Below are 26454 nucleotides of genomic sequence, written 5' to 3'. Positions count from 1 at the left end.
AAGCATTGGTTTCATTAAAGATGTGAAATTGTGTGCTAGATCTGTCATAAATATACCTTTCCATCAAAAGTCCATAAATTGCAGTAGTTGAGTATTGATTGGAGTACTTCGGACATTTATCATTCATATTAAAAAGGCGGTTACTTTTTTCCAATTTCTTTTCAACCCCCCTTTCATCAGTTTGGTAGGCTAGCAACGAGGTTGCTTGAGACCCATGGGGAAAGGGGGCAGCAGACTTGCAGAAAATAAAAATTTAATCTAAGGATCATAAACTGCTTTAAGGTCTGTTCAAGGAACATCCATTATATCCAGTTGAAATTGTGTGTGTGAATGAACTTAAAATTGCACAGCAGCCTGTTTGTAGAATCACATTTCAACCAAGCATCCGATAAGAACGGGAGTGTTGTCCGTATATTATAACCTATACAACCAGGTTGGATTTGGCACTTGGAATATAGTAATGCTTCTGCTATACTTACTGGCAGAAAGATGGAGCTAAAAACTTATATTTTGGCTACTGGTTGCTTTGACTTTGGGGACCAATATAGTAGAAATGTAGATTTCTCCTTGGATAGCTGCCTTATACAGAGTCGGATCGTGGTCCGTATTGCTCAGTATGGACTGGTCAGTGGCTCGCCATGGTTTCAGAAGGGTCTTTTCACCTTCTAGGAGATGCTCCCAAATGACCCTGAACCCTTTTGCAGGCTGTTTCTATCCTGATCTAATGTGTAAAAGAATCCAAGGCAGTGTGTGCTTCTGTTGCTAGCATATTGTAAAAAAATACACTCATAATTTTGCATCTATGCAAGTCAAACTTGTTTAATTTTACAAAAACATTGCAATGTAGTATAAACCATGTGACATGCTTCTTCCTCAAAACTGAAGTTAGTAAGCACACAAAACAGGAAGCTGAAATGGAAAATTTTCCATCCCAGAGTGCATGCAAAGACTTATTTGGCCAAATGGAGTAGAATATTTATTATTTATTTATTAATTAAAACATTTCTATGCCACCCCTTGCCGAAGCCTCGGGGCGGCTTGCAACACAATAAAATACAATAAAATACAAAAATAACAATATAAAATTAAAATTAACAATATAAAATAAATTAAAAAAATATAAAAGATGAAGAATATTGATGAAGACTCCTGCTTCATCCAGCCTCAGTTTTCCTAGAGCAAAAAGGGAAGGTTTGATGGTCTGGCTTGCTGGCTGATTGTGCAGAACAATGTACTGATAAGGATTGTAAAGTAGATTTTGCATATGGAAAACGCTGCAAACCAGTATTATTCATGACATGGGTGGGCAGTCTGTTTTTTGTCTGTGCGCAGATACCAAAAGTCATTTCAAGCATTCTGAAGGTGAAAACAACACTCTGTTGATTACTCTGGGGTTTCCTGGAGTGTTAGCTGTTATGAAGAACACAGCCACTTTACTCCTGTTTGCTGCCCTTGAAGTTCACGCATTCTTTTTTTTCCCCAGTTGAAGAGGGCGAGTCGTCGGATTTTCCATTGAACTGGGACTCATCAGTGACGCAATCAGGTAAAGATGGTGAGCATTCTGTCCTGAAACTGTTTCGTGTATGGTCACATTTCAGTCTTTACTTCCCAACCTATCCATTGCAACACCGTTTCTCGATCAGTTCCATATGGCTGACAAAACCCATTACATACAAGGACTAATATACGCTTATCCTCCTGAGAACCATTCTTTCTTCTGGTGGGTGCATTGAATTGGGTTATGACTTTTTCAGCTATAGTGGTTTTGAAGTTTCCTGCAATGGGCTCTGTTGTACCTTCATTCTGATATAATGATGTAAAAGTGACCTTTGATGGGAATTTTTCCACTTCAGTCTCAACATTGTGAGTTTGTGTATTTCTATGCTTTGGGAGATGTGGGAAAAAGTGGAATGTCACCACTGATAAATGGATGATTGGTTCATTGGTAAAGACCTAGGGCTGGCGTTTCTGATAATGTGAAAAGACTTTGAAATGAAGAAAAATTGTTAAGAACATTCAGGTCCTGCTAGTTTACAATGCCTTCAGAAAATGATGTAAAATAAGGGAGAGTTTTTTTTTCCTTTTGAGAAGGATCTTCAGTTCCAAGAGTTCATTACTCTGTATGTCCAGGTGAATAGGGAATATGAATAGGGATGAAAAGTAGCATCTAAACTTGCTGTTTTTTAAATGTGCTGCTTTTTAAAAAGATACCAAGAAATGGTCAACATGGACCCTAGGCTGCCAGCCTAAGCTCAGTTGCATGGAGTAAATCCCATTGACTGTGATTTGCTTCCAAGGTAAACAAAGATGGATGGACTTACTCTGCAGTGTGGAATGTAAGGGCCCTGACTTTCTGGAACTCTGAGCTACCTCAAGGGTTGTTGTGAGGGATTTCTGTTGGGTGCTTTCAATTCTGTTAAAAATGAAAGCAAAAAACCTATAGATCCATCCAGGCTTCCCTTCTAAGGAACCAGTCAAACAAACAAAAGCTGAATCCTTCCCTATAAGTTAAAGGGCTTGCAACTATTCAGCATAGCAGTCAATGAGCAATAGAGGTTTATAACGTGATGTCCGGTATGGAGCAGGGAGAGGTTTTCCTTATTATTTTGCATTGCTACCATGAAAGATTGCCCAATGGGATTGACTGGCGGTGGATCTAATCTGGAAAAAAGGAAGTATTTATTAGCCCAGTACATAATTTATTTGTGGAATCCTTTGGGACATATTCTGATGGCCAGGCATTTAAGGGGAATTAAACAACCTCCAGACATAATGATTGTATGGAACTGCCAGGTTCAGAGATGTTAGGAGGGAGAAACATCTGGAGGCAAGCAAGCGATGTTCATGCTCCTTGGCTTCTATGGGATGTTGAACTAATCCAGGGGCAGGTAATCAGATGCCTTCCAGATGTTTTGGACTACAACTTCCATCAGCCCCAGCCAAAATGGCCAATGGTTAGGAATTACAGGAATTGTAATTAGGTTGCTTACCTCTGGATCAAACATGCTTCCTTGCAGTTACTGTCACCCTGCACTACTGATCATGCTAGCTGGGGCTGATGGGGTTCTAATGGCTGGATGTAATGGCTGGTCTGGCAGGACCCTTCTCATGTTGTGTGCCCATAACTTACGCAAGGTTGTAAGGCCTTTAGGGATGAGGAACAGAGCTCTGCAGAGACCCTGCCTCCCGACGGTTCAGCTGCCTTGGCCACAAACGTTTCAGTCGGCATTTTTCATGCATGTCCAAGCTTCTGTAATAGAGGCTTAAGGACTCCAGACTTGCTCTTTGCATCTTTAGCAGAAATAATTCTGCAGTTTACCCAGTGGTGAGTTTGTTGGAGGTGGCAGGACTGCAGACTGCATGTAGCCCTGCAAATAATTCTCACAGCGGACCTCAGTGTTATGCATAAAGGTGCATGGATCAAACCCAAGGAAGAGGGAAGAGAGGTGTGTTGTATTTCGGCCACTCAGGGAGCAGGGATGGGCTGGACTGAGCCAGTATGTGTGCTGTTCCGTCCTGAAATGCAAGCCATGCTTTCCGAGGTGCAAACAGAGAGAGAACGCGGCGGTATCTGTGTGTGAGAGAGACCCTGCTAATTTAAAACATCTGGCAGAATGATTTAGCTTAGTGGACTTTTTTATTGGGGGGACACTGGGGGAGGGCAGAGGGGGAATGTTGTTGATTTGGGCCAGGGCACAAAATGAAAAAGTGAGGCATGGTTATTCCCCATTTATTGAAGTTCTACATCACTTTACTGGTGCTAATGCAAACAGGAAGATCATAAAAGAACATAATGAAAGTCTTGCACGCTGGGACTGCGGGACTGGTTTCGGTTACTGAATATAGCTTTGGAGACACACCACACAATGGAGAGCAACTCCACTGTATATTATGGCTTTTTAATGGTTCCCCCCCGCCCCCCCCAGCCGTATAGCTTTTCCGTCTTATTCTACTCAAAAGCCTTCTGTGCTCTTTTTGATACTCTGCTCACTCAAACTGAAGGAGAGAAGTGTATGTAACTTTTTTAAAAGCGAGATCTGTCACTCAAAGCAGAGACAGCACCTTTCCTCATTTCAGCACTCTCATCCTGGCTTAATGGCTGCATTCACACAACCCTTCAAGACAGGAATCCTTGCTTAATAATCCATGTAATGAGCAAGCAGCACTCTTGCGCTGAGCACAAGGATAAACAAAGCGGCTCTTGTTTGGGTGCACTTAAGAAGTATTTTGCTCATCCCGAAAGAGAAAATACCTCTTTTGAGTTTATTCCCATGGATTCCCAACATTCCCAGCTTTTTCATTTGAAAGAGCATGCTTTGAAATAAATTTCAAGAAGCAGGGAGGTGCCAAGTTGTGTGAGGCAGAAAATGAAGGGGGTTGAGCCTGCTGCCAAATGGGATTCAAGTTGCAGGAAGGATAGTCCCGATGATCAAGAGACTAAAGCACCATGTCTCTGAAGGGATGCTTGCAACCTCCGGGGCTCCGTGACTTAGAAGAAGGGCCAGCAGGGGGAACGTGCTTAAAACAGATAAACTTACACACAGTTTGGAGAAAATGAATAATGGTAGAATTCTCCTAATGCTACATCCTGGGGTCATCCGGTGAAGCTGGATGGTGACAGAAGGAAGAGAAGCTGAGTGGTGTAGGGGTTGGAGTGGGACTGGGACTGGGAGAACCTGGTTCTAGCCCTCACTCAGCCATGAAGTTCATTGGGTAGCTTTAGGTCAGTCCCGACCTCATAGGTTGTGGTGGGGTGAGGATAAAATGGAGAAAAGAGGGAGAACTGTGTGTGTAAGCTGCCTTGGCTGTCAGGAAAAATGTGAGCTTTAAATAAAATAAAGGGATATGATCAAGGAGTACTTCTTCATATGGTATATAAATGGTGGAAATTGCTACAGTATGTAGGTCTCGTTTGTGTATTGCAACAACCCATGGTTAGCAAATATAACGAATTGTGGGTTGTTGAAGATAAAACCCGATTGAAGGACCATGCTGGTTCCCAGCTGCCCATCCAGTCCCACTGCTGCCAGGTAAGGCTAAATAGGTTCATCATAATGTCTGAGTTCAGAATGCTGGGTTATTGGGGGTGAACCACCCAGAATATACACCTGTAGGTTGAGGTACCCAGAGATGTAGCATCCATACATTGTTTGTTGCAGTGGAAATGGCAGGCACCCGTGCTTATTCATGCTGCATTTTCAACAGCTGGGTGGTAGTGATGTCCATGCAAGAGTGGGAGATATTTAGCTGCCTAATGTGTATCTACAGAGCAACTCCCTAGGGACATAGTCACTTCCAGAAGAAGCTTTCGTCACTCTTTTCCCCTGCCACATTCTCAGAAACTTGGAAGGGCCCCACAACTTCAGGAGGGAATTGTAGGCCCGCACGGTCTGCTCATTTTTCATCTGTGAATAGGGGCAGTACACTTGTGTCACGTGCTCACAATTGAGATGCATCGCCAAAAAGGAGATAGACCAGAAGAAGGTTGCAGGGAGGCTTCTGGGGGGATGAACGGCATGGGAGGATCGTGGGTCAGAGTTTGTAAAATGGTTTTCAAGAAGTGTTCTTCCTAAGATTTAATAGTTGTTTGGCCAGCCTCTTGCTTTGCAGTGCTATATGGTTGTTGCAATCTATCACTGGTGCATTATCCTGAGGAGCAACAGGGGACATGTTAAAGAAGTGAAAAAAGTCTTACTAAATATATAGAGAATTTAAGGCATTTCTAAAGAGTAACAGGAAGAGAGTGTGTGTGTGTGTGTGTGTGTGTGTGTGTGTATATATATATATAAGGCTTGTTAGGGAGTTTCTTATTTAGCTCTACTTTGCAGCCTTTGGAGAGAGGAAGAAAGCGTTCCGTAGTTATTTAGGCTTTTAATATTTATAGCTTATGCACATTTGGATGTCTTTTTGTTTCATGTTCACTAAGTGTTTGTCAGATCACACATAGCTGAGTCAAGTGAGTGGATTATTCACTTTAGTGTAAGCAATGCACAGCCCCAGTTTGGGTTGGAAATGCGGTACTCCGGGGGTGGGCAGGGGGTGGGGGTGGAATTTAAGCCTTTCCTTCTTCCTGTGCTCATCCTGAACTTTCACCTTCGAACTGAGCTTGTGTCAAAAAGGGAAAAAAAAATCTTCATTGGAATCAAAGGATGTGTTCTGTCCTCCTCTTTTGTAACATGGCCAGTGGGGTGAACAGGGTGTTTCAGGATGGAAATAGGATGGGGGAACAGTTAAATTACCCCTTTCCAGAGCACAATGGTCCTGACTTGAATTGGGGCCGCACCTGCTTACACTAATGTAAATAATCAAATTATACGTAGCTCTGCTATGCATGGGTTGACAAATGTTTAGTTTGGCATTCAGCCAGAAATGTGGAGGATTTTCCACATTTTTTTTCCACATATGGGCTCAGCGCTACAGAAATAGCAGGTTCTTTGTCCTACTTCTCTTTTGTAACTTTTCTTTGTAAACACTTTTATTTTCTGCTGAACTGAGCATTATGGCAGTTGTAATTGTTTTTAGATATGTATTCTTCAAATTTAATATGCCTGTTGAGCTAAAAATGTGTTCGGTGTTCTGAGAAATCATTTTTGGATTGATATAATTTTGATTGAAAATAATGACTGTGCTAGATGAACTCCTGTGGAATTTCAATGGACAGCCAGTGACCACATCCTCTCCGAGGCTTGGGCTTTAAGATTACCTGAAGGCCATGGGGAGCTCATATTTCCGGCTCTTCTCTTGGCACCCACGTTGACGCTCTCCCTCCATTAATTGCACCTTTTCCCTGATCTCCACTGAGGCACTATTTCCACATCTTCCCTCCATCTCAGCAACCCACGTATTACCGTCTACTGTGCTCCTTTGCAATAAGGGGCTGCCTTTCAACGTAAATGTTTTTATGGAAACGACTTTTGCATCTCTGGCTTGACCCTTGGGTTATTTGTGGTGTGCAGACACACGGGCACTTTTCATAGCTCTGTTTTCTCCTGCGCGGTACCTCTGGATTCTCTTGATGCTTGCCAGGCACCCTGCTGCACTTCATTTTTATTTTATTTCTTCAGATTTGTGTTTCATTTTAAAGTTTTTTTTTTAACGGAAAGGCCTGCTTGCTGCAAAGAGAAGTGTTGCCCTCCATGGCCATCTTGATTTGCATTCAAAAGAGCGGTTTTGTTTTTTTGGCGCTGAGGCCCAAACTCCTGGCAAGCTGTTTTTTCCTTTAGTCTTACCAATTTGGTTTCTAGCAAATGAACATCTTGTGACCAGCCTGGCCTACTACAGCAGTCATTTGATGAATGAGAAAGTCCCCTTGTGCAACAGCCATTTTATGAGCGTATCCGTAGCATTCTCAGAGTTCTAGATGTGTCAGCAACCCCAAAGGACTGGGGACTCCTACCATAGCTACATGTGTAGACCAGCAGTGGGTACTAGGGCTTGTTCAGTTTGAACGAGCAGCCCTTAGCAATGGATTTGGGTTATCATGAATAGCTAGCAAATTATTAGTTATTAATTCTTCCACCACTGACGGCCAAAGAGCAGAAATGGGTGTCTCTTCTCGTAGGACCCTGGGCCAGCATGAAGGTGGCATTCTGCCTCAGGATGACCCATGGCGGATTGGCGCAGGCCAAGTGGGCGGGACCGTTGTGGCTTAGCAAGCATCTTGCTCTTTCTGTCTAGTGGGGAAGGTGGTTTACCTGGATTCAGTCACATTTTTGTCAGCGAGTTTGTCTTTTAATCAGAGAAAGAGTAAATCCTGCCCGCAAGGTATGGTTTAATTGCTTCATGAAACTCAACTCAGCTGAGATAGCTAGCATACAGTCATGTTGTTTGCTTTGCTTATTATTTCTTCACTGCTGGCTGAGGGCAAATTGTTCCGACCTGCGTGTGTGGTGTGGTATGTGTAATGCAGCATAGACTAGACCCATTCAGTCACTGAACTAGAGTTTTGGATATGGATCTGGAAGACTTAAGTTCAAATCATGGCCAGCCAAGAATTTCACTGGGAGTTTTGAGCAGATCTCTCACTCTTAGCCTAATTTACCACACCAAATGGTTGCTCAGATCAACTGGAATAACTTCAGTGAGAGCATCCATGCTTGAAGTCATGGAAGAAAATATTGTGACTACAGCAAAAGGCTTCTAAAGCAAGAGTGGAGATGTGCTTCAATATTTTAATGCCCAACGTCATGTTGGAGCAGGCTTTTTTTTTTTTTTAGTTGTAACACTAAACTGTGGTTTAATACTCTATGAAAGAACCTCAGGCATGGCTGTGAGATTGGAAACATACACTGCCCCTAGCTACGGTCTATTGTTACGCTGCATAAAGACATAACAGGGCTACTTCAAACCTGTGCCTGTTACTTTGTCCTCTTCTTCTTTTGAATAACAATCAGGATAGTACGATTTGTGTATTCATTTTTGTCCTGGACTGCCTCATGCCATTCATTGTTTTTCCACTCTTTCTGGCGGTTACCCAAAAATGGCATTGGGTGGTTTGCCAAGGTGTGTTAGGGTTGAACACCGGGCAACTTTTTAATTGCCTGCTCTCTTTCTGAAGCAGAATTAGCAGCATCCATTTTCAAAGATTAACCACAAAAAAGCAAAGTGTGGTTAGTTCTTTCTACACTTTCTGTCTTTTTAAAATCCTTATATACCCCTATTTCTGCTACAGTTCACAGACATGTAAAAGAAAGGTTGGGAATAGTTATGATTTCATTAGGACCCATATGGTATTGTTTCCCTTTTTCAGTTTTTAAGGTGCAGGAGTCTGGGTGGTCATTCCAATTCTATTGTTTTTCTGAGTAGTTCTTTAATTTTTTCCTCTCAGTCTTCTATTTTGCTTCTAATTTTAGCCATTCACTGAAGTTGGATTAATCCCCCCCGTTGCTTCCTCCTTAATTGCCTTGCTAACTAATCTATGAAATGTGACACTTCGATGTTGCAAGTGAGATGATTTTCTGTGTTACAAAATTTAGACCATGCTCCCTGTCAATATTAGACTCCTATAATCTTCAAGCAGCTGCATGATCAGCCCTCTCTAGGCTTCCAGCCAGGCCAGGATTTTCAGAAATAATATTTGAAAAATATTATTGCACGATTGCTAATAATATTGTATGATTTTAAAGATTCAGCCTGATTTGAAGCTAGAGAATAAACAAATGGTTCAATTTCGGTCCAGTTCTATTTCATAATGAATAGGGAGACTGTGGACCTGTGACCAGTGGAAATCTTTTTCAAAATGGGTACAACTGGAGCAACTCAAAGGTCCTTGCATGCGTGCAGGAATTTTCCACATATGTTGGGCTGAGTAGATGGGAGATCTCAAAATATTTTGTACTTCAACTTCCATAAGCCAATGTCAGGACTGCTCGTTGTTGCAGTTCCAAACATCTGGAGATCTACATTTTGCCCATTTCTGCTGTGGAGATGATGGAAGTTTAAGAGTTGTATTGTGGTACCCATTGATTACCATTGGGACATGGTATAGAAAACAGAAGTCTGGCTCGTTCGTTCAGGACTCACTTTCAGATCCAAGCTAGTTGCTCGAATAAAACTGAGCCCTTTAGCGGCAACTCAGTAGAAAACTGGTTTTTATAAGATACAGAGGGTGCATACTAAGATGGCAGCGTCAGTCTGGAGTATTAAGTTCTAAGCATTTTGTCAACCAAGCCAGCAAGAACTGGCTGTGCTGAACATGTTTCTGTCTTCCAGTTGATGGTTACTCCCTGTAAGAGACTTTTAGGGCTGGTCTTTTGTAGATGATATTACCTGAATGACCAATCCAGGCATAGATCTAAAAGGTTCAAAATGAAATAAAACCGGTAACTTCCCTGTTGGACTACTGTAATGTGCTCTTTGTGGGGCTGCCCTTGAAGACGGTCCAGGTATTTCAACTGGTCCAGAACAGAGCTGCCAGGCTGTTAACAGGAACTGGCAGGTATGAACATGTGACGCCGGTCCTTTACCACCTGCACTGGCTACCAGTTGAAGTCTGGGGCCACTTTAAGGTGCTGGTGAGCCTATAAAGCCCTAAATGGCTTAGGGCCTGGTTACCTGAAGGAGTGTCTCCTTCCATATGTGCCTGCCCGCCCCTTAAGATGTGGGGCAGAGGCCCTTTTCCGGCTGCCCTCCCTGAAGGAGATTAGGAGGGTGACTACCTGGGGAAGGGCCTTCTCTGCGGTGGTGCCCCGAATGTGGAATTCGCTCCCAGAGAGGTTCGTCTGGTGCTGCCACTTTATTCTTTTTGGCGCCAGGCTAAAACCTTTTCATTTTCTCAATGTTTTAAAGTCTGACTGTTATTTTAATATGGGTTCTATTGTCAGAAATTGATTAGGATGCTGTGCTTTATTTTATTTTTTGTCTTTACTGCTAAACCGTCCCGAGACTTCGGTAAGGGACGGTCTAAAAAGTTTTGAATGAATGAATGAATTCATCACTGAATGTGGGAATACTGATACGTGTTGTTTCTGCTGAAAAGCCTGGCTGCATTTCATGATATCAAGGCTGCTTTAGACCTTGGGCATCTTTGTACTGAGAGGCATTTCAGTGCTGTAGACATGAAACGGAGCGCAGCTGAATGTTTTCCGTTCAGTTGGGAATAGGATGGGCCGCTGTTGCAGCTTTTGGCCCAAGCCTGATAAATCACAAACTCATGTTTTAGATTACTCAGGCAGGTATGGGATCCTGTCCTCCTCAGGCCAGGCAACATGGATGGCTAATGAATTAATTGCATAAAATTTTAAGTATTTCGTATTGATACCCCAACTCTTTATTGCCATAGAGCTCAAGGTACGGGGAGTTTTCTAGGTGGGTATTGAAAAAAGATAAAAGTCTTCTGCAGTCCGTTACAGTTCCTAAGTGATGCCACACTGCTGCTTCGACTAGAACTGTGATTTTCTTCAGGAGTAGCTTTTAGGCAACTGAGCTTCGGCCAACACAATATTTTTTCTCCCACTGAAATAATGAAATGTCAGTTATTTGCTTTTCTTTGTTTTTGTTTTAGTTGTAGATTTTGTTTTTTGTTTGCTTTACAGTAATTTGAAAGCTTGCTTGTGGACATTGCTCCTAGTCAAGTTATAATGTTGCTATTACTTTTGAATTTTCCTCAGTTAGAGCCACATCCAAATTTTCTGAAAAGTTCCTTATGAGGCTTCTAGATTTCTGTTGATTTGGGGAGAAATGGCACTGAAACACTGTGACCTGGCTATGTTAAAAAATAGCTGCTTCTTGGATAATTTATTTCTAAATTGGACTTGTATGTAGAATGCCTGCGTACATGAATTTCTGGAAGGAGCTGTTTTACTCATCCCGCTTGAGGTATCTTGTAAGCTGCAAGTTTGCCATCTAGTTGAACTAGACAAGCCATTGGTCAAATCTAGCATGGATTTTTTTGTGTTCCTGTGAAGGGGCTGCTTAAGAGGATCCATCAGAATTTGCCCCCTTTATACCCCAAAGCTGTATACAGACATACAAACATAAATACAACGAAACTTGTCTCTTACTTCTCTGTCTCTGACTTTGCAAGTGCTAATTTAGTACTCTTTAGTCCTTTAGGGTTTTATTGGGAATTGGAGTTGTTTCTTGCAGTATAAAAAATAAAGGGAGCACTGATTTTGTACTTATCTCATAGTTTGGGGACTCTTAATGATTAATTTAAGCACTGATGAAATGAAGTTGGTTCTCTTTCTAGGAGCTCATTCCCGAAAGTAAAAAAAAAAAAAAGAATCAATTGGATCCTTTTTATTGTGTGTTTGGAAGTAGTAACAGCATTTTATCAGACTACCATCTGTGTTTAGAATTCACCTCAGAGTTGTTTATCTCAGTTTTTCTTGAAAACAAAATACAGGAGCAAATGCAGTGTGTCTTAAGCTGCACTTATAACATATATACTTGTCTACTCAGAAGTAATTCCTATTTCAAATTGCCACCAATATGAATATTCCCTTCATTTCCTTTGCTCCATTATGATAGAAACTTGAAGAACAACATCTCTTAACTAGCTGAGAAAAATATAAAATTGTTAATCTCGAAACGATTCTTATCTTGCTAATGAAAACTTATAAGGAATGTGTTGAAAATGACTATTTGAATTTATTATGAGTTAATTCCCAGGGTTACCTCTACCACTTGGCAGAGTGAAGAAACTCTGAATTTTGAATGTCACGAACAGACAGCGTGCTGTTGTTCCAGGTTGCTGCTGCTGCTGCTGTTGGGGAAGGGAGAAGTCTTTGTGAAATTTTGTGCCTCAGGTGCTGCACGAGCTCAACCACCCTTGTGTCCTACGTTACATACCTGGCTATTTACTGCTGCATTCAGCAGCAACATTTCTTGGGCAGACCTTGTTGATTCAAGCTTACAAAAATAATTAATCATAATTAATCCTTCTCCATAGTCCCCATACTGACCAAGATGAGTTAATTTGTGACAAAGTGCTTCCCCCCATCTATGGAACACTCTCTCCAAGGTACCTCGCCTGCTGCTGACACTTTCATCTTTTCAGCACCCGTGAAGACATGCTCCCCCCCCCCGCGCCCCCTGGAGATTAGTTACTGCCCAGGTGCTTCTTCTGTGGTGTAAATTCCAGGCTGGGGGTGGGTAGGTTGTGTGTTTCATATTACATTATCTTTAGGTTATATTTTTATGATACTTTGCATTGCATGGATTATGGTTTATATTGGTTTTTACCTATTCCAATCAACAGTAGACTTCTGTGTTTGTCTCTGTATGCAATTTTGTGCTGGGAAACTCCTCATAAGGAATAATATCGCAGGACTTCTGCAGGCCGCCTCATAACTCAGACCCTTTGTTCTGCATTTTCTTCAGCTGGACCCTTTAAAATCAACTGGAAAAGTGAGAATAGAGGCCAACCCTGCTATCATCATGCCATTCACAGGACAAGAGGGGCAATCATGTATCAAGCATAAGAAGAGCCCTGCTAGGACGCAGATTTAGTTCTGCATCCCACAGCTAACTTAGCCAGGCACATGCTAGGACACAGGGGCAATCGCCTTCTCGGTTTCCGTGCCCCTGGTGATCTGAAGTAGAATATATCTTGATGCTCATCCATCCCAAGTTTCTGTAGACCTCTTTTTTGAAGCCCTCCAAGTTGTTAGTTATCGCCACATCTTGAGAAAGCAAATGCCATGGAAGACACCTTCCTTTTTATGTATCCCAGATTTCTTGCCGTGCGGCTTCATGGGATGATGTTGGATTTTAAGCAATCTTTTGTGGCTGTGATCCTTCACAGTCTCTTCAGTGCTTCGCTGGGTCAAGAACGCAGGAAGGTGCTTGATACCGGGTCAGACCAATCTAGCAGCTGATTGTTGACCCGGAGTGGCAATGGCACTCCAGGATTTCAGGCAGAGGTTTTTCCTATCCTTTCTGGATATGCCTGTGTTCACCTCCGGCACCTTCTGCATGAAATCTGAGCATCATCACTGAGCTATGTCCTAAGTTCAGAGAAAGGCACGTTAGTTAGCTTAGCACTGACGGTGTTGCTTACAAGGATCCTGGGGAAATGTGGTCATTCGGATTATGCAGTGTAATCACGGCTATTGATCCTGCTCGCCAATCAGGTAGACACTTGGCCAGTACAGAGTGAGATCATCCATAGTTTAGGCTTCAGTTGCTTATGGAGTTATGTTTTTTTATTATTATTATTATTATTATTATTAACATTTCTATGCCGCCCCTTGCCGAAACCTCGGGGCGGCTTACAACATGATAAAATACATTGAAATACAATAGTACATAATAAATTACCATTAAATATAAAAATACAAAAAATACATTGATTTACAAATACAAAATTCAAATTATCAGTATAAAATAAAAATATAGGAGGAGAAAGAGAAGGAAGAAGAAGTTGCCCTGGCCAGATCATATGTTTTAACAATTGAAATGATGTTTAAATAAAAAGGTCTTTACCTGGCGCCGAAAAACCAGTAACGACGGTGCCAGGCGGACCTCTTTGGGGAGTGAATTCCATAGGTTGGGCGCCACCACAAAGAAAGCCCTCCTCCGAGTACTTACTCTCCTAATTTCTTTCATGGAGGGTTCCCAGAGAAGGGACTCTCCCGCAGATCTCAAAGGGCGGTGTTTAGAGGGTAACAGCTGGAAAAAGTTGGATGAAGTGTCAAAGTGGTTCTAGCACACAAAGGAAGACACAAAGAGTTGGAGTTGGGTTTCTTACATAGAGATGTTGGCCTCTTACGTGGTGCTGCTTCAGTGGAATTACTTCCCTGGCCACCCCAAGGTGTGTTTTTATATGGCTTTGGATGCTAGTACATGCAAAAGAAATAATGGTAATTTGCATTCTGCCACCACCTCCCAGTTGTGTGTCTGTAGGAAATCACCTGTGTTTGTCTTCAGTTTGACATTAGAGAACTCTGTGTTTTTAGGAATAAGTCAGGTTGTGAACCAATATTGCAAGACATTTCAATTTATTATTTTTAAAAAATCTTCTCCATATGAGACAGATTTAAACTCTGCCTTCATCGCACACTCCAAGGACTCCAGAGAAAAGTTGCCTCTTGCCTGTAAGAGAAGATTACTTCCTGTGACTGAATTTTAGTTCATATGTGGACAAGCCCGGCAGAAAGTGGAATGTTTTTCTTTTGAACAACTAAGCTGTTAGCTGGAGTGACAGAAGGTCCCCTGGGTTCCGTGTTCTGTTCGAGACTGACATCCTGTGGCCGCATCACCTTAAGGACATGGAGTACTATGAAAAATTAAATTCTTCAGACGTGGCTCTTTCAGACCCCGCAGCTGCATGCTGTACGGCGGTGCTTCAGCGCATTCACATCTGTCATGGAAACAGACGTCCCATAAATCGATTTTTAACGTCCCTTGTGGGGTGGTTCTAGAGGTGTTCACAGCCTGCTGAGGGAGCAAAACTTTCCTTTGAAACGAGCTGTCGGCTGGTGTGCTCTGTTGATGTCGTAGCACATTCTGTTACCTGGATTTGGAAGAGGCGGTAGGGAATGAGCCATTGCTGGAGAATCATCCATTAGGTAATGCACCCTAACAAGGGAAGCAATGCTGGAAGAGTTGGCGAAAGACTGCAGCAGTACAGACTCTTGGCTACCGTAGAGGCCAAGTGTTCAGCAGGAAAATGATAGGACTGAGATTGGTAACTCTCTGGAGGTTTCACAGCTGAGTCATATGCAGCTGTCTCAGGATGATCTGGGAAACTGGAGTGGATCCAGGGCACTGAAGCAAAGGAATAGGTTCTGGGTCAAAGCTGAGAAACCAGTTGAGGTGCTATGATGGAGAAAGACACGGAAGCCAGAAGTGGATTTGCGTTGAAGTCTGTAGGAAAGTCCTCTGCACAAATTGGGCAAATTCCCAGTATCCAAAACTACAAAGGCCATTTCATGGAAAAAAACCCTGTCAGTCTTGACTTTGTATTGTAGACAGGAGAAAAGATGGGGGAGGGTGAAATCACAAGAAATAATTGGGCTGGATATAGTGTGGTAGGAATAACCAAGTAAGGATCTGTTGCTTTAGGTGGAGGAAATGTCTTTCAGGAACTATCATAGGGAATGATGGGAGAGAATCGAGCCCATTCAGTGAAGCCAAGATCCTTGGAGATGAGCACCCAAACAACAACAGGGTATCTTCTTCTGAGCAATCTCCTTAATCCAAGAGTCGAAGTGGTGTGGTTGATGGAATGGAATGGTTAGGGTTCTCGAGACAGCTAGTAACGTGGTGTCCTGCAACAGCAGGGGGTTGGACTCGATGGCCTTCATGGCCCCTTCCAACTCTACTCTTCTCTGATTCTATGATTTCGACATAACCCACTTCACTGGGTTGATGTATGGATGAAAGGTGAACAAAACCTATGGGGGGGATTATTTTTGGAAGGAAGGGTACACTTGTAGGAAAAATATATAACTTTCAAGAGTTGAAAGCATTAAGGTAGTTCACTGTTAAATCTTCCATGAAATATCCAATCATTTATTTGATATCTGCTTGATATCCGTAGACCCAGAAAAATGGCTTCTTTGGGACCTGCCCCGAGGTCTTTTGGTGAATAGGCATAGTGCTCATTTCTATTTCTCTTTTCTCTTGCAAAACAAGGGAGACCTTGGCAGACAAATGGATATGGAAAGAGTTTCTTAAAGACAGAAAAGTTGAAACCATTGCTCTACTGCAGTGCTTGAAGAGGCTTCTCCCCCCTCCCCCCGCCTGCTGCAAAACAATCCACCTCATGCATCCATTTTTATTTTTCTTCCAATACTGGGATCTCAAGCTCTTCTTTCCGCAGCTTTTTCTCTCTGAGTTTTGCTGGTGTTCAAGGAGCGGCGTGTGCACCTCTGCTTACAGCAGAAATGCTGCTCTCTAAGAGGTTCGTTATTGTTGGGGCTTGCTATTTTTTTTCTAACCGCAGCTGGTTCTGAATTTTTTTGTTCTTTTTATTGTTTTTCTTCTGCATGGTGGCCAAGAAAAGGGATGAGTTCAGATGAAAACTGTAGGTGTTTTTTTGGATACAAATTAGATTTGTTGTTCTAGAAAAGCACAAGGGAGCATAACTGGCCGTAATGGGACCTGCTAAAGCATAAGAAAGCTTTAGAGTTGAGTATTAGGAAACAATTCTCAGTAGTAAGATTGAATGGACTGGGATAATCTCCCATTGCTGAGGTCATTTTCCAACAGAACCAGACAAAAAGCACTTGAAATATAATTTCAAAAAGATCTTTCCATTGGCAGGGTGCACAAAATAAAGCTTGGTTATCTCCTGATGGCTGAATTTAGGCAGCTGTTTCTTCTTCCTCAACCTTCCCCCCACATCTCAAGTTATGCGATGTCTTTTGCAGTCGCTGAAATCCAGGTCTGGAGAAGGACCTGTAGTGTTCTTTGCACGAAGACGTTCCAAACTGAATTCCTTCTGTGTAGGACTGGCAAAGACTTCTGCCTGAAAGTCTGTAGATCTGCTGCTGTGTATGGAAAGTACTGAGCTGGATGGACAACTGTTGTTACTGCCACAACATCTCCACCTTCTCTACCCTCTGTGGTAGGCTGCAAGATCTGAATCACCAACAGCTGTGCAGTTCTGTTGGGAAGGGGATCTTTGCAGACCGCCACTGGCTGACCACTGGACAGTCCCACCAATGGGGTTCGCTCCTTTCAGCTAATGCCGGAATTTCCACCCCAGCCAAATGTAGTCCCAACCAGGCCCAGCTTTTGGGGCACCCTCTTCCTGTGACTTCCACAACTCCTTCTCCTGTATTTCTGTTGTATTTCTGCCTCCTTGTGTAAGGGCAACCTCCTGGCATTAACACAGCTTCCTGCTTCGTACTCCTGGTCTTCACTAACCAAGTATCTTTAATTTACTTTACTTTACTTTACTTTAATTTAATTTAATTAAAACATGCCTATGCTGTCCTTTGCAACAAGCCTCAGGACGGCTTACAGAAAGCCTCAGGACAGCTTCCCGCTAAGAAGAAAATGCCTACTATTCAGGTTTTAGTTATTCACTTTTGCCTCTGCTTTCTTCTTGTCCTTCTGAAACAACACCTAATTTTTCTCTTCCCCTTGAACTACCTGCAGGCTCTCTGAATGCCTGACTCTCTCCTGTTGCTTCCTAACCTCTCCACACCAGCTAATGAGAATGCTTGGCCTAACAGAATCAAAAGGGTGGTTCTTACACACAAGCGACAATGGAAGAATCTCTGATCCACAGGCCTGCTCCATCTCAGGTTTATTCCTCTGGCCCACTCTTTTCTCCCAGGTCTCAAGCCCACTTGTAGCCCTAGAGAAAGTCAGCAATTTCCCGAGCATGAGGAGATAAACCCCCTGCTAACTCCCATCACAGATGGGCAGGAGGACCAAGGATTCCCAATGGCAGAGGATGCACTACCTCTGAGAGTCAATTCCTCTTTTTCTCCTGGCAGAGATAGACAAGATGAGCCTCTGTCACCCTTCCTGTGCAAAGGAGCTCCTGCAGGGAGAGGCAGACGTGGGCAGTCTCCACCATTCTCTGCCTGGAGGAATTTGCCCTTGTATTAAAGGGTGGGGCTCCAATGGACAAACCCACTCCTTGTGGTGAGGGGGTCCAAAAACCACTGCCCTGTGACAGGGGCAGGGAGAGGAAGGAACTGTGTTTGCCCCTTGCCTAAACCATGAATACCTTTAACCTCAGAACAGGGTCACCGCAGAGTTTGCCATGCGGAAGGTTGTTAATCCTGCCTGCAAGTGGGTTTGTGAACCCTAGAGGTCATCTGGAACTTGTAGATCTCAGGAATGGAAGAGATTGGCAAGCATCCAATATATGTGTTGCATTGACAAAGCATGTCTTTTGGATCACCAAGGCCAGCTTTTGAATGAATGTCCTATTTGGTCCTGAGCATTTACTGCAGAAATCATTCTGTGAAGGCAGGAGGGAATTAGGAGATTAAGCTGTATTCAGTGGTTTATATTTAAACAAACAATATTAGGATAGCCAGAAACCGAGAGCAAGATTTTAAAAAAGGAGAAAAATGCACATTTGTAGAAGAAATGCAAGTTGAACAAGCACAATAACTTCTGCATTCCTTCCTTGAAGATGAATCATCTATATTAATGCCATATGTTGTAAAGCTCCAACCAGCAGTGCTTTTGCCCAAACAATCTTGGTCTTGGTTTGGCAATTAATGATCTTGTATGCATTTCATTTTAAAGAGATCTTGAGCAGCTTGTACTCAATAGGCCTGTAAGTTTAAATTGCATTTATTTATTCTGGATTTATATTACTCCAGTGTAGGTGCTTTCTCGTAATACTGAAGGAAGACTAAGACCATTTTTCCTGAAATTGAAGAAGTCTCCATTTTGTTGTTAGAAAGAAGCCTTGGACTGCTGGTTAAATTGATGAATGTATTCAAGCTTAACGATAATACAGGGAAACTGTATGGCCTCTGACTAGCATTGCCATCTTACATGGTTCCCTTTTTTTCTGATGGGTGGGGGAGTCTCTGTATTTGTACCTTCAATCTAATTTGTTAACCTGAAGAATGTTGCTGTTGTGGGGCAGATTTTAAAAAAAATCTCTGCAGAATTGAAGGGATGTGTACTGGACTAAAGTTCAAAAATGTTAATTAAAAGCTGATCTTTCCGAAGATGCCTCCAAGGGCACATGATCCAAATAAAAATGAGAAAAGTCCCTTTGTTTTGATGATATGTCTCTTGTAATGGAATTAGAGAATTGACTGGGAGGGGGAACCCACATGAAGCTGCAGTCCTGTAGTGCTTACTTCAGAGTAAGTCCCATTGCAATGCAATGGAACTTTGATACGAGACAAGTGTATAGGGTTGCATTTTAAATCTCCAGTGTGTATGTTCAGTTCTTTCAGAAATGAGATTCCTTGGCAAAGCCAGGGGATGCCGAGTTGGAGCATCATTAAAGATGAATGCTTCTGAACGATGCACTTTTTTGTGGTCAAATATGGCCTTTATTTCAGGGCTTCTTAAGTATTGCAATGACTGATGAGGTTGTGTTCTGTCAGTTTATTGATACTTACTCTGCACTAATGTAATTTGACGGAAAAGTGACAATAAATGAACAAGCAGTAGGACAAAAAAGAAAAAGAACCAGCAATCAGGCCATTGACTACTGTCAGATTATATTTACAGCATTTGTGGGAATTTGTTATTCTCTTCATAAAGGGAAAAAATGACAAAGCTGGGAGAGAGGTGCTGGACTCCCCAACTTTTGTCTAAAATTAATGCTATAGTTGGGTGACATTTGACATGCAGAGATTTGAGGGGAAAGCAGCATTTTAAGGAATGGGCAAAACTATTGAATAATGGAGGAAGAAAGCATTTCCAGAATTGTTTACACATGCCTCAGCTCTTGCAGAAAAATAGGGGGAAAAGACATTTGAGTGGTAGAAATGAGAGGTTGCCTTATGATGAATGATCTTGTGGATAAATGGAATCCACATATAGACTGCTGCAACATGGAACTGAAAAATGTGCATTTGTTGTTCAATAACATAGCTGTCACACTTTGGAAAACCTCCTGGCTATGCGGGCAGCCCCAGCATTTTGACTGGGGGATGCTGGGAGTTAGGGAGTTTTTTTCCTGTCAAAACACGCATGGGATCATGTCCAAAGAGACAGAGGTAGAAGGAGAAAGACGGGAATGCTGCAAGATGTAAGACCGCTGTGCTCCCCTTCTTGAATTACTCGGTTGGCGTTCGCCACGAGAGTTCTGACTTCCGTTGCCTGCCTTGTGAAGATGTGGTCTGTAGGGAAATGGCTCTTCCTGGCATCACATCCCGTGGAAAAAAATGGGAAAGGGGGGGTGTGAGGGGGGAGCATAAACAGGAAAATGACTGCCACAAGGTGAAAGAAAAGACTTCTTTCTGTGTAATCTCCTCGTTCCCAAGGCATTACCGTGTATCATGTTTCTTTGTAGAATCAAGCTCTCCAGTGTGGGTTTTCTTAATTGTCAGCATAAAAAATGCTAAAATGCAAATTTAACAATATAAGACCCAACCGTGGGCATCACCGTCCTTTGTTAAAAAAAATAGCCTATCCTTTTTGTTGTTTTTTTAAATGGCTAATCTATTATTAATATATTTATTATCACTGCTATTGTTATTTTCCATTTACCTTGCTTGGAGTATGCTGGGAATGAGGGTATCAAAAAGTACATGAACTAAATTAGGGTTAATTAGAAGGCCTCCCAAATAGCTAGTGCTTCATCATCAGCAGAACAGCATGTAAATAAATTTAATTCTTTCCCCCACCAATTGAGCTCTTCTCAAGCTTAATTACAGCAGCAGCAGTATCTCTGTTCCACCCCCATTTTCATTAGTGGGAGACAGTCGTTATTAGCTCTGTCTGGAAAAATGGTATTATGAGCAGTCCTGGTCCGTACCTTTTCTGGTTGCCCTCCGAGGATGACAGAACTCCAGGAACTTTACAGCAGATACCCAATTAAGGATCTTTGGAAGAAATATGAGAAGCAAGCAAATAAAAACATTACTAATGAAAATTCTGGTGAGACTTCAGTTAATTGCTAAAACCGCTTCCCTTTTTGGTATTTTAGCCTTCTTCAGTTTCATTGTCATTAACACTTGGCTTGCTTTATGGTAATAGACCATCCTTTGGCCTGGTTCAGATGAGCATCTAAATCAGGGGTCTCAAACTCAACTTACCTGGGGGCTGCTGGAAGTAGAATCTGGGTGAGGCTGGTATTCCACCACTGCGGTGGTGGTGGGCCGCTCATCCCGCGTCGCTCTGGGGGCCGGCCCTGGCACCGCCGGCGCTTTGAAGGCCGCAGGCCCCTCCCCTGTGCCCTGCCCGTCCCGGCGCACAGCTTCGAGGGAACATTGTGCCCAGGGTAACGACTCACGCAGGTGCGTGTGAGAAAAATGCGCGGGCCGCACCATCACTAAACTTTGATATCAAGTGGGGGCCACAAAATATCATCCCACGGGCCGCAATTGGCCCGCGGGCCACGAGTTTGAGACCCCTGATCTAAACCCTGGTTTGGATGATTGTGCAAAAGCCTTAGGCACGTGTGCCCTGTCTCACCCTTTACCTCTGTACCTGGGAGGAGGAGATGACATTCCTGATAAATCTGGTCATAGATTGGCAGTGGGGCTAGGCGATCAGGCAGAGAAGAAACTGCTGTGTTGGCTAGTGTATGAACTGGGGGAAGCATGGTTGAGATTTTAAAAGGATACAGATAAGCCATAATCAAATCAGGTTTCCTTAGTGTTGTCACTTGAAGCATCCAGGTCTTGTTTGGAGGTAGTTCATCTTGCTTTCTTTCTGACGGCAGGCCTAGCATTTCTGGTTGACCACCATGCTTTGGGTGAGCCAAGCAACTGCAAAAGGAGGAGGTGGAGAAGAGGGAACCATTGAGGATCATTCCTCACCCCCATCAGACCCATAAACCTCTGCTTTGCTGTGCTTGTTGAGCTACGTGAAGAATAGGGAAGGCGGGGTCATTTTGGGATCTTGAGTGTCGGGCAACCACTGTTTTGGACACTGAACATAATAGATAAGGCTTTCAGCTCCGATTTGTTCTAGATAGAAGGCAGTAAGTTGCCAATGTATAAATCTGCCATCTAATCTATTTCAGTCATTATATGAATGTGGGTTGGCTGTGAGGTGGTATCGTAGAGAGGTTAATTTTTGTTTTCAGCCTGAGGGCAAAGTTCCATTCTGGAGAAACCATTCCAGCGATAGTGAGGCAGATGGAAGACAGAGTGGTGCGAAAGGGACGGACCAACAATACCAAATTGTCAGCAAATTTCAACTCGGTGCCGATACTGTCAGCAGCTAAAGCTCAGCAGAGGCAGTTTATCCTTTTAGAATGAGGAAAAACTGCCCACAGCTGGGAAACGACCAAATGATTGGTGGTTATGTGAAAGAGGTAGAGCTAGGGTAGGGTGGTCACTTTGAGAATCCCAGAAGGATGGTGTTCACCCATTGCAGGATGGAATTGGCCCATGAGTTTATCCTTTATTTCCTTTCTTTTTTAATTTGCCTTTTCCTCCAAGAATCCCAAAATGGCTCACATAATCTTGCTGCTGGTTTCGATTTTTTATCCCTACAACAACCCTGAGAGGTGGGTGAAGCTGAGATTCAGTGAGTGGCCCAAAGTTAGCCAGTGAGCTTCACTGCTCAGTGGGGAATACAACTTGGATCTGCAGAGTCCCGGGACAATATTCTAACCTTCACGCAGGTCAGCAAGAGGCGTGTTCAGATGTACAGACTGTGCACCAGCTTTTCCAGAGGATGTGATCACTGCTTGGAGTTCGGTCGTGTGTTATCCTACTTTCCCCACTCCTGCCCCCTTGCTGGGAGCTGCAGCCATGCATGACCCCTTGATCTGTGTTTGCCATGCTCACGTTTAAGTGTGTGATGAAAGGCTCTCACGGATTTTTAATCAATGCAAAGGGACCAATTGTAGAGGAACCAAATGGGGGAACCATTTCAAAAGTCATTTGAATGTCATGGTATGTTCAGAAACACTGATACTCCTTGGACCTGTCCTACGTCATAAATTCCTACCATAGGATCTGATATTAGTAGTGAGTGGAACTCAGGAAAACACCAGTTTTGATCAACTTTTTTTTTAAAAAAATGATTTGTTGAGATTTGTTGTCTGCATGCTAACATCTCTGAACAGACTTTTGGGCAGATGCTGGGCTTGACTTGAAGGTAATGATTTAAACATAAATTGACCCTTGATGAGGGAGCTGGAATCTTAGCACATCCTTGCCGTTTTTTGTTGCCTTTGGTGCCTTCATCTGCCACGCACATAATTCCTTCATAATAAGTGCCTTTTCAGAAGATGTATACTGCTGACAGTTAATATAGAATTATTGCCCCTGAATGCGTTTTTGTAATTACTTCCCAGATCTGTCCTTGTGCTTAGAAGACATTCCGCACTTTAGCAACATAAGTGTTTAGGGAGCACATAAGCATTAATTGTAAGCAGGTTATTTTCTTGCCCTTTTTTCTGTGGTAAAAACACCTAAAAATACTAAAAGCTAATGCTAAAGTTTGGTAACAATCGGCAAGGCATTTACTTGGTATATTATATGACTCTGCATGATTTCAAGTTTTTAATAACCTTTCCATAATGAGCCTTAAAAAAAGAATAGCAATAAAGAGACAAAGGAACTGCTTCCTAATTCTTAAGCAATAAGAGAAGGATTAAAGCTGATTAAAAATGACATGTTATTGGTGGTGAAAATAAAGAAACTTGATATGAGCATTCCTGTAGGAGATTTCAGCTGTAATGGAAAATAAAATGACTCACGGTTTGATCAATGTGAAAAAATTAGCGGCATTTAATGAGGATTTCTACTTACTTGTTAAATTAAGCAGTATCATTGCTTGGTTGGAAGACAGAAAAGTTGAAGAAGGTGGGGTTTATGCATCTCTGGAGGCAGATGGAAGCAGCTGTGTGCCCAAGACGCTCTCCTAAGGGTTTTTCCATATGGTGAAATGTAAAGGAAAATACCAAGTGTATGCAGTTGGTTCGGTTATTGTGTTAAATCACAGCCATACTCCGGATGACGTCAGCAGGTGAGCAAGCAAGCTCAGCAGTCAGTGGAGCTTATTCGAATTATACTAAATTGTTGTTTGGTGAGATGTCCGAATATGGTTAACGTATTGGAAAGATGTGAGAGATTATCCATTGATTTCTCTTGCTGTAGGGCTGACTTCTGAAGACGTGGTAGTAAAAAGAGAGCACCATTTTCACCCTGGGTGGGAACTTTACAAAACTGAATTATTCTTGTAACTACCGAGTAAGCATTTGGTTGTTGCTCTTATTCTCATCTTGCCATGTGACTTTGTTGAGTTACTGAAAAAAAGAAATACTTCTAGCCCTTTTTTTGTTCTTCTTTTGAAAGTAACATCCAAAGCAGCTGTCTTTGGAACAGAGTCTTTAAAAACTACTCACTCTCTTTAAAAAGAGTAAACATCATAATAAAATGGATCAAGTGGAATGCAAATAATAAATAAAAACACAGCACCAACAACAAATTCCTGTAGGCAAAATAAAGCAGAATAAATGGAATGAAAGCGACATGCAGAATGAACGAAGCACTGCGTTGCTACCCCCAGGGTTTGGATATAATGTTGGTACGAGTATGAGTAAGCTTGGCCCTCTTGGGAAAGTGTGTGTCTACAATGCCCTTCACGTGTCTCTCCTTTCACCCAGCTCAGAGGGCACTGAAAGAGTGTCAGGACTTCATCTGACAAAGTAGAATAGTTGGCAAGATCATAACGTTTCCATGACAATATCAGAGGGCCAAATAATAGATAACCAATTTTGGATACCTAAGGAGTTATGGGCATGCAATGGAGGATACCACTTTGCAGCTTTCTTTTAACGTGCGGAATCATGAGTTAGCTTCACTTGGACAAACCAAAGGGTTAGCTATGGATCTTTTCACTGTGAAAACAGGCGAAGCGCTTGGAGCAGGTTTGCTATCTGTCTGAGGATCGGTGATTATGTAGTTAGTGTGCACCTGTGCCTAAGGCCCAAGACTTTATTTCAGAGTGCCTTCAACCCACTTTTCAGTTCAAAAATGTTCGTAGAATGACCCACATAATTGCTAAAAACCAGGCGGTTCCTTGTGCACAGGCTTACAATCCAAGGGACCTAACATAGAAAGATAACAGAGATGAAGACTCTAGCACAGTGTCTTAAAGTTGCGTAGTACTTCTTCCAGCTGCCGGCTGGAACGGAAGTAGTCATGGGAGAAGAAGATCCAAGTGGAGCTTGTCTTTTAGCACAGCTGGTGGAGTGGCTTTGCTTTTCACTTCTCCCTCTGCGGTAGCCTGAAGGAATGGCTGCCACTGGATGTCCATTGAGAGCGTTGCATCGCCATTGTTCAGTCTCTGAGCAAAGAAAATGTGGTGCTAAAATGTGTATTTTGTGAAAGCAAGATAGGATCATAGCACCTGCTGTTTTGAATGAAGTGTCCTTCTCAGAAAGAGTTTGGAAGTATTATTACTATTATTATTATTATTATAACATTTCTATGCCGTCCCTTGCCGAAGCCTCGGGGCGGCTTACAACACAATAAAATACATTGAAATACAATAGAACATAATAAATTACCTCTAAATACAAAAATGCAAAAAATACACTGAGATACAAACATAATAATATAAAATTAAAATTAACAGTATAAAATAAGTAAATAAAGAATATAGGAGGAGAAAAGAGAAGGAAGAAGAAGTTGCCCTGGCCAGATCATATATTTTAACAATTAAAATGATGCTTAAATAAAAAGGTCTTTACCTGGCGCCGAAAAACCAGTAACGACGGCGCCAGGCGGACCTCTCTGGGGAGCGCATTCCATAGATTGGGCGCCACCGCAGAGAAAGCCCTCCTCCGAGTACTTACTCTCCTAATTTCTTTCATGGAGGGTTCCCGGAGAAGTACAAGGGTTGGTGCAGCATACATCCCTAATTCATGCTTGCTTACTTTCCAGCCCTGGAAAGATTACAGGTAGTGAGTCACCTAGGCATTTGAACCTTTCATGCTGTTGTCTTGTTAGAACCAAGTGGGATCGGAGTTTACTGGAAAGAGGAGCAAAAATATCTGGCTGGTTCTTGGTAAGAGATGCTGAATCAGCAAGAGGAAAAGGGGAGAAAGAGCTTCACATTTCACAGCTGAAGTCCTTCGGCTTCCACACGGATTCCAAAAGCCACATAGATACTTCTTGTGGTGGTGCCCAATTATCTGCATTCCATCTCCAGTTTTTAATTAGTTGTTTCTGATTCTTGAAAACTAGCCAACTATAAGTGTTTATTTAGTTGGCGGACCTTTCTGTATTTATTTAATTGGTGAACCTTTCTATATACTAGTATAGAGAAACTAGAGTAAAGCAATAAATGAAGGATCAATTCCGTCATATAAAGAGAACAAACTAATCTGTGTGATGCAGAAGAAAATGATTAAGAGCATAGCATTAAAACTTTGCATTATAAACA

General features: G+C 42.4%; 1 protein-coding gene across 6 annotated transcripts in view; it reads left to right on the top strand.

The window, feature by feature from the left end:
• ZNF423 (zinc finger protein 423) overlaps positions 1 to 26454 on the top strand; it is a 314359-nt gene that overhangs the window by 52110 nt on the left and 235795 nt on the right. For 3 of the 6 annotated variants that reach the window (XM_044428042.1, XM_044428039.1, XM_044428043.1), the window contains exon 2: positions 1484 to 1543. Coding sequence is in view for 4 of the 6 variants with exons in the window: in XM_044428039.1 (XP_044283974.1) it covers positions 1484 to 1543 (60 nt within the window). In the remaining 2 variants the exon portion in view is untranslated. Of the gene's footprint in view, positions 1 to 1483; positions 1553 to 26454 lie in introns of all 6 variants that reach the window. The other 3 variants (XM_044428038.1, XM_044428037.1, XM_044428041.1) reach the window with 1 other exon arrangement.

The sequence above is a fragment of the Varanus komodoensis genome, unplaced genomic scaffold (assembly GCF_004798865.1).
Source record: "Varanus komodoensis strain SLA01 unplaced genomic scaffold, ASM479886v1 scaffold19, whole genome shotgun sequence".
NCBI classification, from domain to species: domain Eukaryota; kingdom Metazoa; phylum Chordata; class Lepidosauria; order Squamata; family Varanidae; genus Varanus; species Varanus komodoensis.
Note: the sequence above shows the minus strand (reverse complement) of the source record. Positions and strands in the feature narration are given on the sequence as shown.